Source organism: Balaenoptera acutorostrata, chromosome 4, assembly GCF_949987535.1.
Source record: "Balaenoptera acutorostrata chromosome 4, mBalAcu1.1, whole genome shotgun sequence".
Lineage (NCBI taxonomy): Eukaryota > Metazoa > Chordata > Mammalia > Artiodactyla > Balaenopteridae > Balaenoptera > Balaenoptera acutorostrata.
This window is the reverse complement of record NC_080067.1, coordinates 61,150,297-61,174,090: the sequence shown is the minus strand read 5'-3', so window position 1 is coordinate 61,174,090 and position 23,794 is coordinate 61,150,297. Positions and strand designations below refer to the sequence as shown.

The 23,794-nt window shown below is 35.4% G+C and overlaps 1 protein-coding gene across 8 annotated transcripts in view; it reads left to right on the top strand.

Annotated features, from left to right (window-relative positions):
* The window catches only part of TBL1XR1 (TBL1X/Y related 1), a 177,616-nt gene that overhangs the window by 85,685 nt on the left and 68,137 nt on the right, over positions 1–23,794 (top strand). For 7 of the 8 annotated variants that reach the window (XM_057545056.1, XM_057545058.1, XM_057545054.1 and 4 more), the window contains one exon: positions 2,707–2,781. Coding sequence is in view for 2 of the 8 variants with exons in the window: in XM_057545054.1 (XP_057401037.1) it covers positions 2,707–2,781 (75 nt within the window). In the remaining 6 variants the exon portion in view is untranslated. Of the gene's footprint in view, positions 1–2,706; positions 2,782–17,449; positions 17,567–23,794 lie in introns of all 8 variants that reach the window. The other variant, XM_057545057.1, reaches the window with a different exon arrangement.

Below are 23,794 nucleotides of genomic sequence, written 5' to 3'. Positions count from 1 at the left end.
AATGTAACGATTCCTGCAAAGAAACTGAATATAAGAAACATGAATAAGAATAGGAAGCAAGAAAATGGTAGAGCTGATACTTAAACTATTAGAATAAGCTTTTCATTTGTCATGATCTAATTATTTTAGAAGATGGCTGAAAAAACTGGAGATTCTCAAGAAAGATATTTGACAGACAGGCATCATTCACTATTAGTACTGATGAACCTTACTCTAAAAGTAAATTGTGACTTGAGTTAGTAGTTAATAATGATATAAAACCATCATGATTAAGAAGACATTCAAAAGTTAAGGACCTAGAATGTTATAAACGAGATTGGGGCTTCCCTGGTGGTGCAGTGGTTGAGAATCTGCCTGCCAACGCAGGGGACACGGGTTCAAGCCCTGGTCTGGGAAGATCCCACATGCCGCGGAGCAACTAGGCCCGTGAGCCACAACTACTGAGCCTGCGCGTCTGGAGCTTGTGCTCCGCAACAAGAGAGGCCGCGACAGAGGCCCGCGCACCGCGATGAAGAGTGGCCCCCACTTGCCGCAACTAGAGAAAGCCCTTGCACAGAAACGAAGACCCAACACAGCCAAAAATAAATATAAATAAATAAAAATTAAAAAAACAAACAAACCAAACTTTAAACAAGATTGTATCACTGTAAATATGTAAATAATTTATCTTTTTTTTTAATACATTTATTTTATTTTATTTATTTATTTTTGGCTGCATTGGGTCTTCGTTGCTGTGTGTGGGCTTTCTCTAGTTGCGGCGAGTGGGGGCTACTCTTCGTTGCGGTGCGTGGGCTTGTCATTGCGGTGGCTTCCCTTGTTGTGGAGCACGGGCTCTAGGTGCGTGGGCTTCAGTAGTTGTGGCACATGGGCTCAGTAGTTGTGGCTAGTGGGTTCCGGAGCACAGGCTCAGTAGTTGTGGCGCACGGGCTTAGTTGCTCTGTGGCATGTGGGATCTTCCCAGCCCAGGGCTCGAACCCATGTCCCCTGCATTGGCAGGGGGATTCTTAACCACTGCGCCACCAGGGAAGTCCCTATCTTTATTTTTTACTTCGGTTTTGTGTGTTTTAAAATGTATGAAATTTAGTAGCATATGTTAATTATTTATAAATAATTAGAATGAATGTATGCCAAACTACATAGCTTAGAGCTCAAAAATTCATGAAGACTTTATAGTAAAATAATGGATGTTCGTAACAAATGACCCTGAGTTAGACAGAGCCTAGCAGTAATCTAGTTTTTATTTGAACTCAGTCATGATGTCTATAGGACATTTCCCCAATAAGTGCTAGAAAATATCTACTAACTAGCTCACAAATGTTTTGTGCCAGAAAGCCTTGGGGCTCACTTACCTGTCTTGAAGCCCAAGAGGCTGGTGGAATATCGTATGTTGATATAGCTATGTATAATTCCAGTTATAAGTGTGTGGCGTGTTTAATAAATATTATTTTAATTCCTAGATCTTTTTTTAAAAATTATTTGTTTATTTATTTATTTATGGCTGTGTTGGGTCTTCGTTTCTGTGCGAGGGCTTTCTCTAGTTGTGGCAAGCGGGGGCCACTCTTCATCGCGGTGCGCGGGCCTCACTATCGCGGTGCGCGGGCCTCTCACTATCGCGGCCTCTCTCGTTGCGGAGCACAGGCTCCAGACGTGCAGGCTCAGTAGTGGTGGCTCACGGGCCCAGCCGCTCCACGGCACGTGGGATCTTCCCAGACCAGGGCGCGAACCCGTGTTTCCTGCATTGGCAGGCAGATTCTCAACCACAGCGCCACCAGGGAAGCCCCCCTAGATCTTCTTACAGCTCAACTATCTGAAAGTTACATAGCAGCACTGAAGTTATTTAGTGTGGCCTTGGAGTTGGTAATGAGCACAAATGAGGATTCCAGTCAATTAAAGATAAAATCAGAGAGGAGCAAATTTCAAGGGATTAAATTCTTTCTGTATTTATTCAGTGTATTTGCTTAGTTATCTTTTTAGTGTTAGTGACTTAATTCACCTTTTTGGTGTACGAAGAAAAGCTCTTGCATTTCTTTGTGTGGCCTCAGCTTGTACTCCTGCAGAAAAATGCACTCTACGCTTGCACACGGTAGAAGCTGCCCTGGTCAGTGTTCCACCTGGGAGTCGCCACTCTGACAGGGTTGTGAAAAACTACTCGTATATTTGCAAAAAAGGTTCTTGGAAAATAATGTGCTGCGACTCAGCAGTTGAGAAGACTGGGTAAACTCCGTAGAATATAAATTCTGAAGAGATACGGTTTAATAAGTTTTGATTGAAATTGCTTCAAAACCAATTAGGTATTTCTCTTTATTGTATTAAACAGAATGTATAGCATATAAGTTTATACCATTCTTTACAGCTCCTGATGATAGATTATGAATCTGCTATACTGGGCCCTGTTGCAGTAGTATTTGCATGAGTTGAGTTGAATGGGGGTGAGTGCCTCCTTTATGCAAATTCATCTCTTTTGAGTCTCATTCTGTTCATTGTGTCAGCCTTTTAGGAATGTAAAGATTCAGTGCCTGCCACATACTACACGCTCAAAAGTTGCTGCTGTTTATGACAGCAGTTGCTTAGGAGGAGAAAGATACTCACTGGTTGGGACCTTAAAGGCATAAATAGTATTTTGTACATGTAAAATTTGATATGGGAAATCTTTTAAACTGAATTTGTTTGAAGACACACTGAATATTTTACTTTCCTTTTTCTTAGCATCAGCAACAGCGATTTGTGATTGGCAGTACCAGACATTCAGTTGTACATCCCCACATCAATGCACTGCCAATGGTAAGAATTCTTCCTACTGTTTTTGTCAGAGCTTGTTTTAATTTCTGTTTTTATTATTCTCTTATTTTTAAGAATCTGTTAAGAATTTTAGAAGTTTTTCATAATTTGACAAAATACATGTGTTCTCAAACTGAAGAAATGTTTTTAAAAATATGTAATTTTTAAGGTACTTAAAATAATGTTTGATTATTTGGTATTTTTTTCTAAAAAGGCAAAACCTCTAATTTGAAGATTTCTATTATCTTGGCTGTGGTTATCAGAATGAAAAGTGTTATTATACAGTTAAGATCTTATATTTTAACATGTGGACTATATTTTGTGAATAAAATTTTCTCATTAAACTTAAGTTAGAGTGGCAGTAGTGGCTCTTGTGTTTTTGTCCATCATCTTACTAAAATAATCATATTGCATTTCTCCTAATATTTATAGTTAATGGGCAGTTAAATGGCTAAAATTCTACATGTCTTTAGTTAGTGGATAATTTTCAGGAGAACCGTTCTTATTTATTTAACAAGGTCATTTAGAATCCTTTCTCTGTGGAATGAAAATGTCCACTATGTTATATAGCAGCAAGACCACTGGACTCTGTGGGAATTGGGAGTTGCTCTCTGCTGCATATGTCTTGGATGACTTTTGGCAAGTACTCTTGTAAAATTTGGTGATAGAATTGGACTAAATTTCTAATGTTTATTCTAGCTATAGGCTAAGTGATCTCATCACTGTTCATTAGAATTCAGAATGATTTTACCTTACAAAAAGTAATTCCTTATATAAATGGTATGGCCCTGTATTTGGGGCATCAATAAATAGCAGGAGAATGAATTTTTTGTTTTGTTTTGTTTTTTTAAAGAATTAATTGCTTAACAACAGTGTTTTCTATAGTGCATTATCAAAACTTTTAATTATTTTTACTTAAATTTTTATTTTAAATATTAAATCAGGGAGCTATAGAAACTGATTAAGGTTTATAGAATTTGGTGGGAAATTATAGATGCATCAGTCTGAAATAAAAAGTAGTAGAACTTAACTAGAACCAGGATGAGTGAGTGAGATGTGAAAGTTATCTGTGAAAATATTCCTAGGAAATGATTCATTTTAAAGATGAACTTGTCAGTATGTCAATAAGATTTCCTCTGCCTAAACTATCTTCTGCATTCTTACTGCTGAAAAGAAAACGACCTCTCCCCCTCTCCAGCCTCCCTTTCTTCTCCCTTCCTCCTTCCCCCCAGTAGTTAATGGGGAATGTTGGGGAAAATAAGGATTTTTGTTCTGGCTTTACCGAGCACAAAGGCTGACACAGTTCGTCATTCGTGTATGAAGATACTTGCTGGGTTCTTTGTGGTACCTGGGTGACTTATTACCCATCATTGAATCTGCTGTTTCTTCTGCAGCACTACACTTTCTCACGTAAGCAGCTCACCTTAGGTATTTTGAGTGTCTGGCTTTTTTGAAGTTCACGTCTGAAACCTGTGCATTTTTCTTGGTTGTTGGAGTCTTAGCTGTTTGTGGCACGTTTCCCCTGAGAAGTGAGTTGCACAGGCCTGTTGGGTATCTGAGAGCCAAGTGCCATGCCACTGGCTCGCTCTTCTAAGTGCCTGTCCTCAGGTGACTTTAGTAACGTGCCACTCACATAGCCTGCGTGTTGTTTTGTTTTGTTTGGGGAGCAGCTTGCTTGTAGACTGTATTTTAAATCAGATTATCTCAAACACATTTGCCATCACAAATGTTTATGTTAGCGTTAATTCTGTATATGTGTTAGTGTGAAAGATGAAGAAGGTCAAGATTACACAAATTCGCTTGTAGTCTAGCTGTGGACATCAAAGCCATTCCTACACATTTGTCAGATGTGCCGGTAAGTTTACAGATACTGGGTTCAAAATGGTGGTTTTCCCATGAGCCTGCGCCGTGTAGTAGTGTTCGGGGTTAAATCTGCGCTGTGTACTCTCTCACGTGTTTTTCTCTGGAAATGCCATAAAGGAATGCTTTGTGAAAAGTCACCTCTGCCACCCCCCACACCCACTTCAACTTTGTTTTTCATATAAGAACCATGAATATTCTTTTTTTTGCCTCACTCTTCACTTGCCTAAGTGCAAGTTATTTTAACTCTCATAGCATCTTAAGTCACCATGATTCACAGCTACTTTTCAGTGTAAGTGTTTCATGCTACTTTCTGCAATTATCTTATTGCATTAATAGAACCCAGTGACCAGTAGGTGTACATTATTATTTGGTGTGAAAAATTTTAGATGTACACTAGAGAGAATGGCATGATGAACTCTCACCCAGCTGCAGCATCACCAGCTTTGTTTCCTGTAACCGCTTTGCTCCCATGTTGTTATGCCTCGTTCTTCCCCACCCCCACCCCCATTTATTTTGGAGCCAATATATATGTCACATGATTACATTAATATTTCAGTAGGTATCGACGGAAGATGTGGGCTTTTTAAAAGTATATACTACAGTACCATTTTCCCACTTTAAAAATTGACAGTAATTTTTTTATTTGAAAAGCCTTTTAACTATACTTTTAAAAATTATAGTAAAAAACACATAATATAAAATTTACCATCTTAACCATTTTTAAGTGTACAGTTAGTACACTTAAGTGTAGTGTTAATATATTCACATTGTTGTACAGCAGATCTCTAAAAGTTTTTTATCTTGCAAAACTGACTCTGTACTCTTTGAACAAAATCTCCTATTTCTTCCTCTCCCCAGCCGCTGTCAACAATCATTTTACATTTTGTTTTCATGAGTTTGACGTCTTTAAGTATCTTATATAAGTGGAATTATACAGTATTTGTCTTTTGTGACTGGCTTATTTAACTTAGAGTAATGTTCTCTAGGTTTGTCTATGTTGTAGCTTATGACAGGATTTTCTACTTTTTAAAAGGTGGAATTTTTGTCTGTATATATCATTTTCTTTATTCATCTATCGATGAACACTTGGGTTACTTCCAACTTTGGCTATGGTGACGAATGCTGCAGTGAACATGAAAGTGCAAATATCTCTTTAAGATCCTGCTTTCAGTTCTTTTGGATAAATATCTAGAAGTGAGATTCCTGGGTCATATGATAATTCTAGTTTTAATTTTTTGAGGAAGCTTCATACAGTTTTCCAAAGTGGCTGCACCATTTTACATTCCCAACACTAATGCACAGGGCTCTGATTTCTCTGCATTCTTGCCAGTACCTGTTATTTTCTGTGAGAGTTTCTGGCTGTTGTGAGGGTTGGAGGGTTGGTTTGTTTCATTTTGGGGTAGTGAGCACTCTAATAATGGGTGTTAGGTGATGACAGTAATTTCTTAATATCACCATTTATCCTTTTAGTTTGAGCTTTTACAGATTGACAACAAAATCCATACATTACATTTGGTTGCTACTTACAGCTTATGCTTTACCTCTTTATTATATTTTCCTTTTTATTTGTCTTGCAGGGTTTCCTCATTCTGTATTTTGTTAATTGCATCCCTGTAGTAAAATGCCTCTCTTTCCCTTGAATTTTTTAATTTAAAAGATTAATCTAATTCAGATTTTTTTTTTTTGCATTATTTTGGAGTGGGGGTAGGATGGCAGAATATTTTATAGGTGGTACTAAGTAATTCCATGAAGAGGCATATAATATTTGCTTGTCTCTATTTGTGATTATTAGGTGACCATTGATGATCATTGCCTAGATCATCTCTCATTATTTATTATTTGTAATATTTCTATAAAGAGAAACTTCCTTCATCAGATATTTGGTTACTCTGTGGCACAGTTTGTACAGGAAAGGCATACCAGATTCTTGATTCTTCCCTTTATTTACCAATTTTCTACATCTGTAACTCTATTTCTGTTTCGTAGATAAGTTTATTTTCCAATTTTCAAAGTGCTAAGTTGTTTCCTAGAATGCTGGGAAAAGTAGACCAACAAAGACTTTTTAAAAAGTGTCTCTGTGAGCTTGGGGACTTAAATATTTGATATGTTATTGCATTGTAGTTTTTATTCTTATTCTTAGTATACTCAGATTGTCTTGGCCAAAGGAGCCTTTTTAAATTGACTTCTGAATGTTTTTGACACAACTCTAGTAGTCTCTGAGAGCTTCCTTGCTTTTTGACATAACAGGATGTTCCTGAGCTCATCTTGCACGTGTTCTTCCTTAGTCCCCAAATCAGCTGTGTCTCCAGAAAGTCCAGTTCCTTTTAGTGAAAGCAGGATGTAGCGCCACAGTCTAGGGCTAAGGGTATTCGTTGTTTCTGGATGTCTGGTATGTCTGTGATATATCTGATAAAAATGTTGGATTTTAATTTTTCAAACTTAAATTCTTTGATTTCAGTATTTCCATCCTTTCTCATGCTGAAAAATCTCTTTTTCTAATGGTATTTACATAAACTGGTTTCTTTTGTATATTTATATTATATATAAAGTTATATATATTTAACATATAAATGTATAAAACAATATATTATTTAAAGGTATAAAATACAGAATATGTAAGATATAAATATGTAGATATATAAATAAATACGAAATTATTGCACATAATATAATTTGTATCTTTATAAATATATTTTTATATGTTTAAACCAGTACCACCAATATGATTACTGAAAACTGCTTTTTCTTTGGCCCATGACCCACTGGGGGTTTACATTCACAGTATTTTGAAGTACTCAAAGTAAATCTACTTGTATGATTTTTCTGCCAACTTGGTACAGAATCAGGTCCATTTGTTTCATTGTATTTTTAATTTTTAGGATTTTAAAATATTGATTTAATCTTACTTACAATTTTATTGAAAACACTGATATTACTTCAAAGTGAAGTATGTACTTAGTTTCTTCTTCCCCTTATAGGTAACCAAGTTTAACTAGGTTGCTGTTTTTAAAAATAAGCAAACCTATGTGTATATATATACTGAACATTTTGGAGATCACCTTATAGTAGTGTATAGAGTTAGTCCTCATTCTTTTTAATAGCTGTGGTGTAGTCCATTACATAGATGTAGCTTAGCTGTTTCATGAATGGCAGTTTTAGGTATGAGCATAAATGTTCATGTAATTTTGAGGCAGTTTGCCAAATTCTTTTCTGTAGATTTTATGCCATCTTATATTTTTTCCAGCAATGTATGAGGGTGTCTGTTTTCCCACTTGTAAACAGTGTATAGTTAGAACTTTTTGGATATATACATATTTAATCTGATAGTTGAGAAATGGTGTCTCGATGTAGCTCTAATTTGCATCTTATGTGTTTTAGAACAATTTGTATGTTTTTTTTCTTTGAACTGTTCCAAAGATAGATTCTCATTTTCAAGAAATGTCTATCAACTTTGTTGACCAATCCCTTTAGGCCTCCTCTTTTCTCTTGTTCTAATTCTACAGTTATCCCACAGCTTCTAAAACTTAATTTGGTTTAACAACAAGATTTTCCTGCTAAGAATAGAACCTCGCTGACCAGTTGTTTTAGGTTTGATTTCCGTGGAATCAAACCCTCGATTATAACCATTTTATTTGAAAGCTGAACCCAGGAAGTTCCTGTGGGGAAATAAGAAAAGGAAGATAAGGAGGCCAGTACAAGATGCCTTTGAGGAGGTTAATATTTTAGGCAGTTGGGACTCACATCTTGTGGGGACCTCTGGGAGCCAGTATGTAGAGCATGCCTCTCAGCTGTTCCACTCATGGGTCAAGAAAGTTGGGGTACTTTGTCCGCCAACTCCATTCCTTATTGGTGGAGTTATGCTTTGGGAAGGGCAGGGCATCAGCTCCTTAGAACTTCCCCTCTGACCTAACTGTGGCCAGAGATGACCCTCACTCCGGTGTTTGCAGTAAGAAGCTGCCTAGCTCCTAAGGAAAACTGAGTGATCAGGGGTTATGGGCTGGGCACTGCCAGCCTCTGTTGCATCGATGAATATTCTAGTCTACTGGCAACTGTATTTCTCAGTGTAAATTAGTAAATCATTCTTCTCATTCATAGATTGCTCTAGTGTATTTTGTTAACATCTGTTCTCCTAGAACTTGATTATCCCAAGAGAACAGATAAAAAGTAAATTATGGCTTGCCAGACTGAGGATAAGACCCCAGAGTTGTAACCCTACCAAGAGGTAACTCCCAGGAAGCAGTGTGGTGCGTATTGAGGAGCTAGTGATCTGTTCCCTTTTACTCTCCACTTCTCAAGCGTGTCATCTGTAAAATAATTTGTTCTGTTCACTGTAGAGAAGTTCATTGTCATTATTTATCATCTGTCTTTCACTGTCATGTACTTTTGAAGTGGTATTACTAAATGTGAAGCATGAATGGCACTGCCATATAGACAGGATTGTGTGAAGTATTCATTTTATTTTGGTTGAGAATTTATGCCTCTGGAGAACTAATTTTCAAATCAATAGTAAGAGGGTTGCATTGAAAAGCTCTCTTAGTTTTGGGGATTTTTTTTTTTTTCCCCCTCTTAATGGATGGAGCTGAAAATAGCTACAGGCTGAATTTCTTTCAGAGGGGTCTATGCCTTTGCTTATGTCTGAGCAAGTATCCCTTTGAAAATGTATGGTTTATTTTCTGTGAAAAACAAAACAAATGATAAGCTGAAAAGAGCAGAGCACATGCACATTGGAGTTGTAGTTAACGGAATGCCTTCATCTTTACCATTGGATGTTTGTTGTGTGATGTGAGGCTGATACAACTGTCTAAAATGGAACCTGAGTGATTGTGGTTTCATTTGGAAGGCAAAGAAAGTGTGGATTCCTTCATGGATTTAATCCTGAAATTAAATGTGATAGTAGAACTTGTTATGGTGAGATGATGTTGTTATTTAAAAATTGGTCTTCATGCTTCAGATAAACTTGGTGTCTGTTCTACAAGTTCTTAGTATAGGCACCATGCAACCAGAAATAAAATGTACCTCTCTTTTTGTCTCAGGGGACCCAAAATAAAGTGAGCAAGGACTTCCACCTACATAGAGGGATGAATATTTAATGGAATAATGTTAAAGCAAAAGGTGTCCTGTCATTGATTATTTTCTGGCTTTATTTTTTTAAGTTTTTGCAACTTCTCACACTGACCTTACTCTGTTAAATTCAGTCTTAATAGGGTCTGACACATTTAGGATTGAGCTGCCTTGTCTAATATTAGCAATGTAGCCAAATTTGAAACTACAGGCCATATTTCATAGGTGTATGGAAGCCATTTGGGGTCTTCTTCTCCTTGCTTTCTTTCATCAATCCATCCATCTTTCCAGGGGATAATATTGCTTTTTAAAAGAACTTGAGTTTTAAGTTTTTGCTCCAAAGAAAAACTAACATACTGAAGTTTGGTATGTAAAAGACAGGAGTTTCCATATTTAACAGATACTGTTTGTTTGCTTCTTCATGTTCTGTCCTTTTCTGTAAGCCAGTTAATTTCAGTCATATCTTTTGATTTTTCTCTTGGTTCTTTTTAACAGAGTTCCTTCATAATGCCTATTTTTTCTCCTACGCTATGGTTACTATTTCCTCCTGTAAGGAGGATCTTTTTTTTAAAAAATGCTAACGTTCTTATTTTTCTACATATTTTATATATATATATATATATATATATATATATATATATATATAAAGGACCATCTTGATTTGACATTCATTTCCAGTCAGATTTTAATGGAATCATTTTGAGTTCATTGTAATCTGATATTTTTAAAAAATGATATAGAGCATAAGGGTTTATGAGTTTAGAACAGAGTACATAGAAACATATTAAATGTGTTAGGAGACACCAAGAGACATTTTGATTAGTTTAAAGTTTTTTGATATATGAAAAAGTAAATTAAAATCAGACCAAAAATGGAAAGATGAGTGAGTGTTCTGAGAGTAGATACCTTATTTTAAATGTCTCTGTAACTCTGTGAGGCTGTTAATATCTCTGTTTTATAGATGAGGGAGACCATCATTCTTGTTTATAATCACCTAGATAATAAATTGTAGAGTCTGAAGTCTGAATCAAGTCTGTTTCCACAGTTCTGTCCTCTCTTCTGAGAATGCGTATGTATTTCTGTTCTGATATGGAAATGATAGGAACTGTGACATGATGGAACTGGGGTGGGACTCTGGGTTCTTACAGAGATTGGTTATTGCCCTTTGTTTTACCTGAGGAACAATTAAGGAATAAAACTGTTGTAGAGTCCATTTAAAAAAAATTATATCCATTAAAAAAAAATATCTAGGGGTTTCGGTATTTGCAGATTTACTTAATTTAAGCTTTTTGTAATTTTCATTCAGAGGAGGGATTCAGTATTTTGGCTGAAATTTCAGAAGCTAAATAAGTCACAGCAAAGCATCTGAATTGAATACTGTGTACTTTTAAAACATATTTTGTGTATCCTTCACCAGCCTTTTAATTCATTTGATTGAGAAATGTATTTGTTTTATAAAGTCTTTTAATGTATTTCTTACATACTTTCCCCTCAGTTGTGGATAGGATAGAATAAACATTGGCTTTCATGAAAATAAATATTCAATACTTGTTAATTCATTTATTCTGAAATATATACATAAGCCATTTTTTTTCTTTTAGTGCAGTTTCTACCCATAGTAGAGATGGAAATTTATTTCAAAACCAGGCTTTCTCTGATTTGTCCTCCTGCCTGTACCATGGCAGATCTCATAACCATCAGTGGCATACAGTTTTCGTGTGTGTGTATATATAAAGCAGATAAGTCATCGAGACACCTTGGGCCTTGTTTGCCATTGCCTCGGTTTCCCCTCCCCTCCCACCCCACAGCTGCACCTGCACTGGGTAGTGTGGTGGCCACTATATGTGTAGCTGTTGAGCACTTGAAATAACGACTGGTTGTAACTCAGATGTACTGTAAATATAAAATGCATGCTGGATTTTGAAGACAGTTTTTTTTAAAAAGTGAAATGTCAATCTTATACGGATTTCAAGAAATGATAATATTTTGATATATTGGATTAAATAAAAATACATTATTAGAATCAGTTGCCACCTGTTTCTTTTTAAGTTTTTCATGTGGCTACTAGAAACTTAAAATTAAATGTGTGGTTTGCACTGTGGCTTGTATTGTATGTCTGTTGACAGTGTTGTTCTATACCTTGCTGGTCATAGCTGCCAGACCTAAAGATTCTCCTTGTCCGCCAGAAACAAGTAATTAGAGCAATGAAGAACTTAAGATCTGGGGAAACTGGAATGACCCTCAGAGTTCCTAAAATAGATCATGGGACTACATTACAAAGCTAAGTAGGTTGTCATTATTTATAAAATGAGAACCCAAGGCTTAGAGAAGTGATGCCAGATCACGTACTTTGTTATAGCAGAGCACCAGGACTTGAACCAGACCCCCTAATTTGTAGTCCAGCTTTCTTTTAAATTCTGTGTTATACACACTGTGTAGAATTTGAATATTCTTCAAAGGTGAATCATGAGTGCTTTCACAGGACCTCAAGAGGAGACAGAATAGTAAGGATTAAAGCATCTTGGCTGGAGATCTCTAGGTTTTTTTTCCCACTATAGTTAAGAGCTAAAGGTACAAACTGTGAGGAAATTCTTCTTTTATTAAAATTAGATTTTTATTCTCATCTGTTTGTGTTAATCCCTTATTCAGGAAGATCAGTTATTCAATGTTTGCTCTCCTTTGTCTACACTTATTTTCTTGTCAAATCACTTTTCCCCTAGATTTTTCAGTTATACAGTTTCCGTTTGGTTCTTTTTATACTTTCTACTTCTGAGAAGTTCTGTCTTTACCATCATTTCAAGTGCCTACCTTTAGCCCATAGAGGATGGATAAAATAGCTGCCTTAACATCTTCGTTTGATATTTCTCACATCTAGATCATCTCAAGATTGGCATCTGTTACTGTCTTTTTCTTTGAGAATTAGATTTTCTTGATTCTTTGTATGTTGAGTAATTTTTTTATTGTATCCTCTCAGGAGATGATGATGATGATAATGATGATGAAGATTATTTTTTTGTCTGTTTGAAAACAGACAGGTTCACTGGAAGTTCTGTTTGTGTCATGGACAGTGGTTCCACTGTGAGTTCAGTGTTCAAAGCCTTTGCTCCGCTGCTTTGGGTCTACTCCTCACGCACATCCCTCGGTGTTCGTGTGGGATGCTGACGGTGGCTGATATCTTCAGTTCTCAAAGCCTTTGCCTTTTTGAGTGTGTTCTGCATCCACATCCTGGGATGAACTTGGGACTTGCATTGATGCATATACAGAATTACAGGATCCAGCTCCCAGAGGCCTCTTTTTCCTGGTTTAGTTTGTCTCTTTTGAATCAGGGGGACTGGCTCAATCAGGGTCTTGAGGGGAAAAAACATGAGAAAGGAGGTGTGTCAATTACAGTCTTATTGAATAAGTGTGTTCTTAAGAATAGTAGGGGGTTTTAATTCCAAAAAACGGGGTAGTGGCTCCTATAGGACAAATCCTCCCACAAATAGTGACTACAATCTCTGGACAACATATGAAAAAAAAAAAAAGTGTGAGGACACTGTAGAGCAAACAGAAACAAGAAGAAACTGGTCTGGAGTGGTATCTTAAAAGAAGGGAATGGCCCTGGGTGAGCTTCCCATTGCGATGGTGTTTGGTCAGAGGGCAGGCTCCTGTTGGCTGGTTTGCAGTCTTACTGGCTTGAGGAGCCACACAATTCACAACTACCACAGCGGCTGCAGAGCAGTGGAGCCCAACAGGAGGAAGAGGGGGGAAGCCTAAGAAAGGAAAGAACCACAGAGGTCGAGTACCAAATTCTGTGTATAAACTGTCAAATACGGGGGCTGACCCCTAAACTGGAAACAGCCCAGGTATCCATCAACAAGAGAATAGATAAACAAGCTGTGCTGTATTTGTATCACAGAGTACTATTGAGCAATAGAAAGGAGCAAACTATTGGTACCTGAAGCACTTTTGACTAATCTCTGAAACATTATGCTGAATGAATGTAGCCTTACATAAAATAGGACATAATGTATGATTCCGTTTATAAGATGTACTAAAAACAGGCAAATATCTATTGTGTATTGGGGTGGAGGGTGCAAAGCTAGTTAATGTTGGGGGGAAAAGTCATTGGCAGGGTTTAGAAATGGATGAATGGGTGCTGGGGACAGGGATGAAGTAGGAAAAGACATGTGGGAACTTTCTAGGGTGATGGTAGTATGCTATGTCGTGTTAGGGATTAGAGTTACTTGAGTTTATGCATTTGTCAAAACTCATTGAATGGTACACCTTGTAAGTATCCATTGTATTTTGTTTGCATGAAATTTTTTCTTTAAGAGAAAAACCGTACTAAATACTTTATTATAGTTAATGATAGGCAATAATGAAGTTATATATGGGGGAAGTTTACTGATAGCTGTAACTTTTTTTGAAATGCTTAAAAAATTAAGATTCATTAATAGATGTGGTAAAACAAGTAGAAGGAAGTGTTAATTTTAAAGTCTTGGTGATAGCTATGTGAATATTCTTTGTACAGTTCTTTCAGTTTTTCTGAATGTGTGAAATTTGCATAATGAAACATTATATTGAATAAAAGATACTACTAGGCAGTATATCTCTAAACTAGTTTCCTGCTGTTAGTATGTTGTTTTTAGTGGCTTTCATAAAAATTGATATTTCTTTGAATTTCAAAAATAAGTTAAAGAGTTTATCATTGACATTTTTGTGCCTATGCACTAAGCTCTGAACTGTTTAGGATGTAGAAAGATATAGAAGTAGAAATAAACAACTAAAGTGGGAAGACAAACATATCCACACAATAATTTGATTACTTCAGAGTGATATAGCAAAATCTCACTAAGATCATTTATAATACATAAATTCTGAGGGAATGGATACATAATTAGAGTATGATCAGAGTTAAATGTAATTAGTGGCAGATGGAATCCCTGGGGTTGCTTATTTTGAACAAGTTTTGAAAATGCAACTAGAGGAAATTATTAGATTCCCTTTCCATTCTTTTAATTGGCCAATTGTGGTTTATAAAGTATGGTTTAGGACACATTTTTTACTGTGTTGTATTCATCCTTCAGAAGAGGAATGCTGCATGATTTTTATGCTAATAAAATTGTTAGCCAGATTGAATGATGAGAATTTATTTAAAAAAATAATCTGTATTTTAGGAATATGGTAATTGTATGTTAATAAGCTGTTCTATTAAAAAGCAAATGGTCATTGTTCCAGAATTTTGTAATTCTTTTATAAAGTTTTGAGAGATAAGTATAGTGCTATTAAAAAAATATTGATGTAATATCCAGTATTAAGTATAACCATTCTAAAATACTGATTCATTTTTTATCCTCAGTTTACTCTTCAGAAATCTATTCTGATAGACTGAATTTTTTAGATGTATATATCGGAATAAATTATAAGTGCATAAAGATGAGAGAAAACTGAAATATTAAACTATAAATTGTAATGACGAAATGTGAGATTTTTTTAGCCATTAATTTGATTATCTCAGTTTCTTTTTATTGGCAGTTTTTTTCTTCCCCAATCCTGAAATGAGAACTTTGAACAAAACTAGGCAGTTATTAAATACATTTTAGAAAAAAAAAGTTATATGTAATTAATTGATGTTTAAATGGCTTGATAATTTCTAGTGAGCAGAAATTAGTCAGGTTTGGACTTATTTTTGGTCTTTTGTGTTTTTATTTTTCCAATTATATTGCAATAATAAAAAAAAATGACCGTTTCTATTAAAACTTTCTCAAAGCAAATGTGCTGCAAAAAAAAAAACAAACAAAAAGCAAATGTGCTGCTGTTTTGTGTGCAGCATCTAGCCATTTATAACTGTTCCTAGAATTTTGTATTATTGATCTCTAAATGAGGCGTTTTGGTCTTTGGGAAAATTGTACTGTATGCTGACTTATGTAAGTGGTAGGAAGAATAACAAATGTGCTTATGTTCTACAGATAGAAATTTAGTGAGGAACAATCCAGTGGGCTTCTTGCCACATACCAACTAGTTATTTAAACATCACATTCTCCTTTAACTGCTAATCTTGGTACCAATGCCTTCCCAAAGGAGAATAATACTTTACCCAGTACAGTCAACCAGTCCTGAATTTTTGAGGAGCTGGTTTACATCTGTTTGATATTGGCTAAAAACAATACTGCTTATAGTAATCATTAGTAATAGTATTTTTATTAGTAAATAAGCATAATGTTTAAGTGTCTCTGAAAAAGTCATGGGGGAGGGGGAAGTGAGGTAGTTGGAGTAATTGCTTAAAACAGCTTAGGCTCAAAATAGCACCCTAAAGTATGCTTCACATATCATACTGATTTCTACTGTGTGCAGCTAAGTGTAAGGTTATTTTAATCAACTCATTAGGGCTGTAAACCAAAATACCCAGATGAAAATCAAAAATATATTTCATGTGAGGGAAAATTTTGTTTCACAGATTTTCTGTCTCAGAGATACATGGATATCACAACTATTTTAAGACTAGCCAAGAACAAATTTCATTACCATCAAGACTGCTTTGTTTTTGCCTTTGTTTCTACCAGCCAGAGAGAAATTTTATTAGTGATTCTGAATAACATATTAGGTATTATATTGCCAGGGTGAAATGTTCAAGTGAGTAATTAATGGAATTGTGTGTATGCCAATTTATTTTATAATCACTATGTAATTTGCATAAAGTAAGCTTTAAAAACAAGTTTTCTTCATTGACTGTTTCATTTTGTCTTTAAATCCTTTAAAAGATACAGATTACATCCTTTAAAAGAAGAGATTTTTGATAGATTCTTGATTGTAGAGATATGTTTATTGGTTCTCATATACCTAGAGTTTTAAAAGTCTGCCAGGTGAGAATCATAGCATTCACATAAATAAAAAAATAAAGTATAACATCAGCTGATCTATGAACTTAAAACTGAATTTATTAGACCCTGGATGATTAGCTAGGACCAATCAGTTAATTACCTATATTTAGGAAATTGCAGTTAGGAAACCACAAGTTTTTGAGGCACCAGAGCCTTCCTATTATTTGTTACTTATAGAAGCTTGATTTCTTTCAGTATAGAAAACTTAAACAAAAGGTACTCTTCTCTTTTTATATTTCTATGTGTCACCAGTGGAAAAAAATGTCATTTATTTCAAATTACCTTGTTGTCAGAAGAAGCCAAGTTCTATTTTGAGAGCTAACCAGGAAAGAAATTATTATGCATAGGGAAAATACTCTCATTAACAAAGAAGGATATCATAGCATAATTATTGTTTTATTGCAACTAAAAGTAACTGTTTAATTTACTCTAATCACTTTTTGTGTCATTTTCCTCTTTGTTCAGTTACTTAATTGTGGAAAGTTATGAGGCATTTTATCACCTTAAGTAATTACTAGCCCAAAGGTGTTCCTGTACTGTTTCCAAGATTTACTTGGGCAGTCTGGCTGGTGAATAGGTTTTTTGAGGTCATAATTTGGTCACTCACTGCTAATCTAGTTTAGATGATAATGTTACTTACTAAGGCTGGTATATTGTAAAAACCTTTCTGGAAGTTAAAAGTTATGAAATAATTGCTTTCTGCAGTTCAATATTTGTGAAAATTGTTTTCATCCCTGTTCCACCTGCTGTTTGCAATGTTAACTTTACTGTTAACAAAAATCCTACATTTTATTGCTTCTTCCTAAATTCATCTGTAGAATCCCTCAATGTTAAAGCTAGAGGAGCCCTTTCAGATTATCTAATTCAGCACCCTCATTTTACAGATGAGGAAACTGAGGCCTTGGACTAGAACAGAGGTCTCCTGACTCAGTCCAGGACTCTTTCTATTACATCATGCTGCCTGATGTTTGTTTATGGAACTCGGCAACATCACATACAGGGTGAGCTTTTTTTTTTTTTCCCCCCCCTCCAAATGAACGCACAAAGTAATTTGCTACTCATCAGCTGCTGTTCATCATTCTTAACTTTCATTTTCCTTTTTTACCCATACCTATTTTAATCCATAATATAGCCCAATTACTCATGACTTTATTTTGCTGCTACTTCTTCTTGGCATTTGACCATTATTTTTAAGAGCTAAACTCTTAGTAACAAGGTTTCTTATCAGTAACCACGGTAGCCTTACCAGGCACTATAGCAACAGTAGATTAAAATTCATAACAGGAACGATTTATGGAATCTTAGGTTTAGATTTAAAAAGTGAATTATAAGTAGGTAAGTACAAGAGTGTGTATATGAGATCTAAGAGCAGATGTGATACCAAATATGAAAGCAATTTTTTGGTGAAATAACAAAATGCCAAGAAATATTAGCCAACAGTGTGGCATGGTTGCAGTAAAGTGCCTTGTCCTGTGAACTCATGGATTTAAACACAATTGTGTTTTAGATTATTGAATTATTTTCTGTATTGATGAGCATATTGTCCCATTTTTTGGCTAGTGAGAGTCTCTTCAGGTTGGTTCCTATGTCCTTTAGATAAGACCTTAGTTTTAGGTAGCTGTCTTGCTTTTTGGTTTGACAAGGTGTTACAGGTTTGTATGGTTTTCAAAGGTAACTCAAGGACTTCTAAGTTCTTGTAGTTAAGTTCAAGATTTATAAGTTTCTGTAGGACCAAAATATCATTTCCACTCTTCCATTTTTAAAAAAGTTTTTTATAAACACTGTCCATCATTAATTTTGCTTTTTATGAAATTAGGAAAAAATAAAATCTTTCAGCTTAGACAAAATTAACATGCTTCTCTTGTATATATTTTTAAAAATCTCTTGTTTCATGTCTCTGAAATAACCATAATGTTAACCTCTAGAATTTTAGAGGTTAACTATGAATGCTGGATAAGTTTGTTGGATTGGTAGAATACTGCCATCATAGTCACACCTTACATCACTTACATATGTATTATATATATGTGTTACTGGAATTCTTTGACTGTTTAGCTATTTATCAGCCATCTTAAAGGGTCCCTACCCACCTGCCAGTTAACTAATTGTGTTTTGTGTTTCAGGTGAACTAAATCAGAGGTCCAGAAATATTACGTGACAGTAGTTTTTCTGAAAAGATATCTGTGGGGAGAAGGATTGTAGGATGTTTTATTTTGACAAAGTCGTAGCACATGAATTGTGCTTTGATTATATTTCTTACGCATGAGAGCTATATTTTATGACTTAGGAAGATGGATGTATATATATATATTTTATAGCTATTATGTGTTGAGTGCTAGAATATAAAGTACAGGCTGCCTTTTAAATGCTTATAATTTGGTAGTGACTAAAAAATCAAATATGCACAATAAAAGGTGATATAATAACAGTGTTAACATGTAAATTATAAATTGGCTTTCCATGCACTCCTACCTACCTGTGAGGTTCATAGATTAGATTTTATTTCTATTTTTCAAACGAGAAACTGGGGCTCAGGGAAGTTAAATGACTTGATTTAATGTCTTAATGTCAAAAACAGTAGCATTTGAAAGAAAATAGCAACATTCTGATTTCTAACCTAACAGTTGTTTTTTAACTACTGCCCAGCTTTGAAAAGGGTTTTTTTTTTAAAAGAAACAGAAAAACAAAAAACTATGCTTTGGGGTACAGGTGGAAAGGAGGAAGCATCTTTTTCAAGGTTGGCGTTTGAATAGGCTTCATAAGGAGATGACATTTGAAGAATAGAAAAATTTCAACACTTGTAGTTGGAACAAAGAGCTTAAAAAGCAGAAATGTGGGAATTGGGGGGATGTTAGAATGATACAGATAAATTCACCTGAAGGTAGAGTACATTCAAGGAAGGTGCTGTACAGGTAGATGGATACTTTGAGACCATATGGAGAAGGAGAACTTAAATGCTTCGATACACAATTTAGAGTGAATGTGGAAGCTAATAGATAGCGATGAATACATGTGACATAATCAGGGTTATGTTTTATGCATAGATGTTAGAAGACAGTATGAAAAGACCTAGGAGACATTGAAGTTATTGTAGTAATACAGGTGGTAGGTACTGCAGAAAGGAAGGCATGGTTGAAAGTGGCGTTGTATAGGTAAGAGAAGATGGAATCCAAAAGATTGCAGGTAAAAGCTGAGATAGAAAATTGAATCCAATATAATACTAAAATTTAAAGTGTTGGTGAATGATGGAATTAGTGATAGTTACAGGCAAGAGGAGAAACACGTTTGGGAGTATAGGGCATAAGTTGCCGCCAGTAATGCTGAGCGATGATATCTAAAAGGACGTAGATATCTGCACATCAGTCAGCTGGAACTGGAATGTTTGGAATGGGAAAGATGAGGGGATGTGTTAGAGAGTGGCATGCAATGGGAGAGATGGTGGTTTTGTAATTCTTCAGAGTGGATGAGATCCTTAGTTGGGGTAGTAGAGTGAAGATCAGAGGGCTAAAAAAGAAGTCAGCTGTACACATGTTAGGGCAGGAAGAAAAATCAGTGAAAGAGATAGAAGAAGACAGAATCAGAAAGTCAGATGTTGGGAGTTTAAAGATTTTTTTTATTTCAGTCTTCTCAAATGCTGGAAATGGCAAGGAGTGTGAAGTAATGAAGGAGTATGAAGACCTGTTGAATTTCGAGTTGATTAGTAACAAAGTTATTTAGAGTCCATAAAATTTTAACAATAACAAATGTTTTTCTTCTTTATATGTGTACATGTATTCTTTTACTTAGATGCGTGGATATGCTTATACTTCTTGTTGTGTACTTTTTTCTTTTGCTCCCTCCTCCATCAGTTTATTGTTTTTTGATGACTTTATAATCCATGAATATTATGAATGTACCACGATCTTGTTTTGATACTCCCCTTTAATGGGCGTTCACTGTATTTCCTCCCCCCGCCCCCACCTTTGCCACTAAAAAAGTGTTCTTAAAATAAACATCCTTAGGAACTTGTGCTTTTATTTCTCTATGTTGTAGAGTATATGTATTAATTGAACTACATGACACTGCAACTGTGTGACCATTGTAACAAACAAACAAAAAAAGGGAAATCCTTATGTTCCAGTCTAGTGTTTTTACTTTTACTAAAAAGTCGCCAGATTGTTTTCCAAAGGGTTTTTTTTTTTTCACATTTCCACTTGCGCTATGTAACCTATCCCCACATTCCTGCCAGAAATAGACATTCTAGATCTTTTAAATTTTTACCAATTTTAATGAGTATAATTTTATTCCATGTTACTTTGATATGTATTTTCTTGATATCTAGTGGATCTTTATGTACTCAGATATAGCTATCTTTTCTTGTATAGTATTTGAGTTTCCAGTTGGTTAAAAAGATTTTTTTCCTGCTCTCTAGATTGGACATGTAGCCTTGATGTTTCGTTAAGATGTGTTGATATATGTGAAGTATCTGTGTATATGTACACACATACACATATATACACAAACATGCACATTTCTCTGCTTTAAATATTTTGGAATTAAGTTTTGTCTATAGTAAAACATGTGGGCCCACTTTTCTTTCCTTTCAAATGGATAGTTACTTGTGACAGCTCAAGTCTGCACAGTAATACAGCCTTTTCCTTTGTTCAGATCTTTGTATTTTTCAATTGAATATTATGTTTGGTGACATAAATCTGTGCCTTTCTTGTTAGTTTATTTTGTAAATATTTAATAGTTTTTTGCTCTTGTAAGTGGAATATTTATTTTCTCATCTGTATTTATAGGTGCTTACTACTGGAGCAGAGAAGAGCTGTTGTTTTTGGTTAACCACTGCATTAAATTCCTTTACAAAGGGCTAGTGATTTTACTAATTATATAGTATATGTAGAAGACCCAACAAATGACAGATTCAATGTTAGAGACTATTTTTTCTCTTTTGTATCTTTTTCTACTATTTCCTCAGAGAGGCAGCACAAGATAATAGGATGAATAAAAATAAAGATTTTTGACTTGAGCAAAAAATAAAGGAAGTTCTAATAACTTTTACCAAAGAAGTAAGGCCCACCTGAGATTGAGGGGCTTTTAGTGAGATAGGGTCCCTAAGAGAAGTTGAAATTTTTGAAAATCCATGATGGCAAGTCTGATAAGGAACTTAAAAACCTAATAAAATGATTGCCAAATAGCTCAGAGGTTGCAGAATGGTTTTAGACACAACATGGTTTGGGATTTATATAAGTTACAGTGCTTGAGTTGGAATTGGTAAGACTACGTGAGTTAAATATCACAGTTGTTGAAATGTCTGATCAGTAGATTTGCATGAAAATGGAGGGAATGCAGATATAGTTCAGGAGGATGATATGGGATTGGAGGACGCTGAGAAGCATGAGTAACGTGACCTTATCTTGAAAATCTGTTCAATTAGAAACTGAGTAGAGAGGGCAGACAGCAGAAGCAAGAAGAACTACAGTTCTTCGGCCTGTGGAAGGAAAACCACATTCACAGAAAGATAGACAAAATGAAAAGGCAGAGGACTTTGTACCAGATGAAGGAACAAGGTAAAACCCCAGAAAAACAACTAAATGAAGTGGAGATAGGCAACCTTCCAGAAAAAGAATTCAGAATAATGATAGTGAAGATGATCCAGGACCTCGGAAAAAGAGTGGAGGCAAAGATGGAGAAGATGCAAGAAATGTTTAACAAAGACCTAGAAGAATTAAGGAACAAACACCTATAAGAATTAAAGAACAGACAAACAGAGATGAACAATACAATCATTGAAATGAAAACTACACTAGAAGGAATCAATAGCAGAATAACTGAGGCAGAAGAACGGATAAGTGACCTGGAAGACACAATGGTGGAATTCACTGTCGTGGAACAGAATAAAGAAAAAAGAATGAAAAGAAGACAGCCTAAGAGACCTCTGGGACAACATTAAATGCAACAACATTCGCATTGTAGGGGTCCCAGAAGGAGAAGAGAGAGAGAGAAAGGACCTGAGAAAATATTTGAAGAGATTAGAGTTGAAAACTTCCCTAAAATGGGAAAGCAAAGAGCCACCCAAGTCCAGGAAGCACAGAGAGTCCCAGGCAGGATAAACCCAAGGAGAAACATGCCGAGACACATAATAATCAAATTGACAAAAATTAAAGACAAATTATTGAAAGCAACAAGGGAAAAATGACAAATAACAGACAAGGGGACTCCCATAAGGTTAACAGCTGATTTCTCAGCAGAAACTCTACAAGCCAGAAGGGAGTGGCACGATATATTTAAAGTGATGAAAGGGAAGAACCTAAAACCAAGATTACTCTACCCAGCAAGGATCTCATTCAGATTCGACAGAGAAATCAAAAGCTTTACAGACAAGCAAAAGCTAAGAGAATTCAGCACCACCAAACCAGCTCTACAACAAATGCTAAAGGAACTTCTCTAAGTGGGAAACACAAGAGAAGAAAAGGACCTACAAAAACAAACCCATAACAATTAAGAAAATGGTAATAGGAACATACATATCGATCATTGCCTTAATCGTGAATGGATTAAATGCTCCAACCAAAAGACACAGGCTTGCTGAATGGATACAAAAACAAGACCCATATATATACTGTCTGCAAGAGACCCATTTCAGACCTAGGGACACATACAGACTGAAAGGGGATAGAAAAAGATACTCCATGGCAATGGAAATCAAAAGAAAGCTGGAGTAGCAATACTCGTATCAGATAAGATAGACTTTAAAATAAAGAATGTTACAAGAGACAAGGAAGGACACTACATAATGATCAAGGGATCAATCCGAGAAGAAGGTATAACAATTATAAATATATATGCACCCGACATAGGAGCACCTCAATACATAAGGCAACTGCTAACAGCTATAAAAGAGGAAATCGACAGTAACACAGTAATAGTGAGGGACTTAACCACCTCACTTACACCAATGGACAGGTCATCCAGACAGAAAATTACTAAGGAAACACAAGCTTTAAATGACATAGCAGACCAGATAGATTTAATTGATATTTATAGGATATTCCATACGAAAACAGCGGATTACACTTTCTTCTCAAATACACACGGAACATTCTCCAGGATTGATCACATCTTGGGTCACAAATCAAGCCTCGGTAAATTTAGGAAAATTAAAATCACATCAAGCATCCTTTCTGACCAAAACGCTATGAGATTAGAAATCAATTACAGGGGGAAAAAAACGTAAAAAAACACAA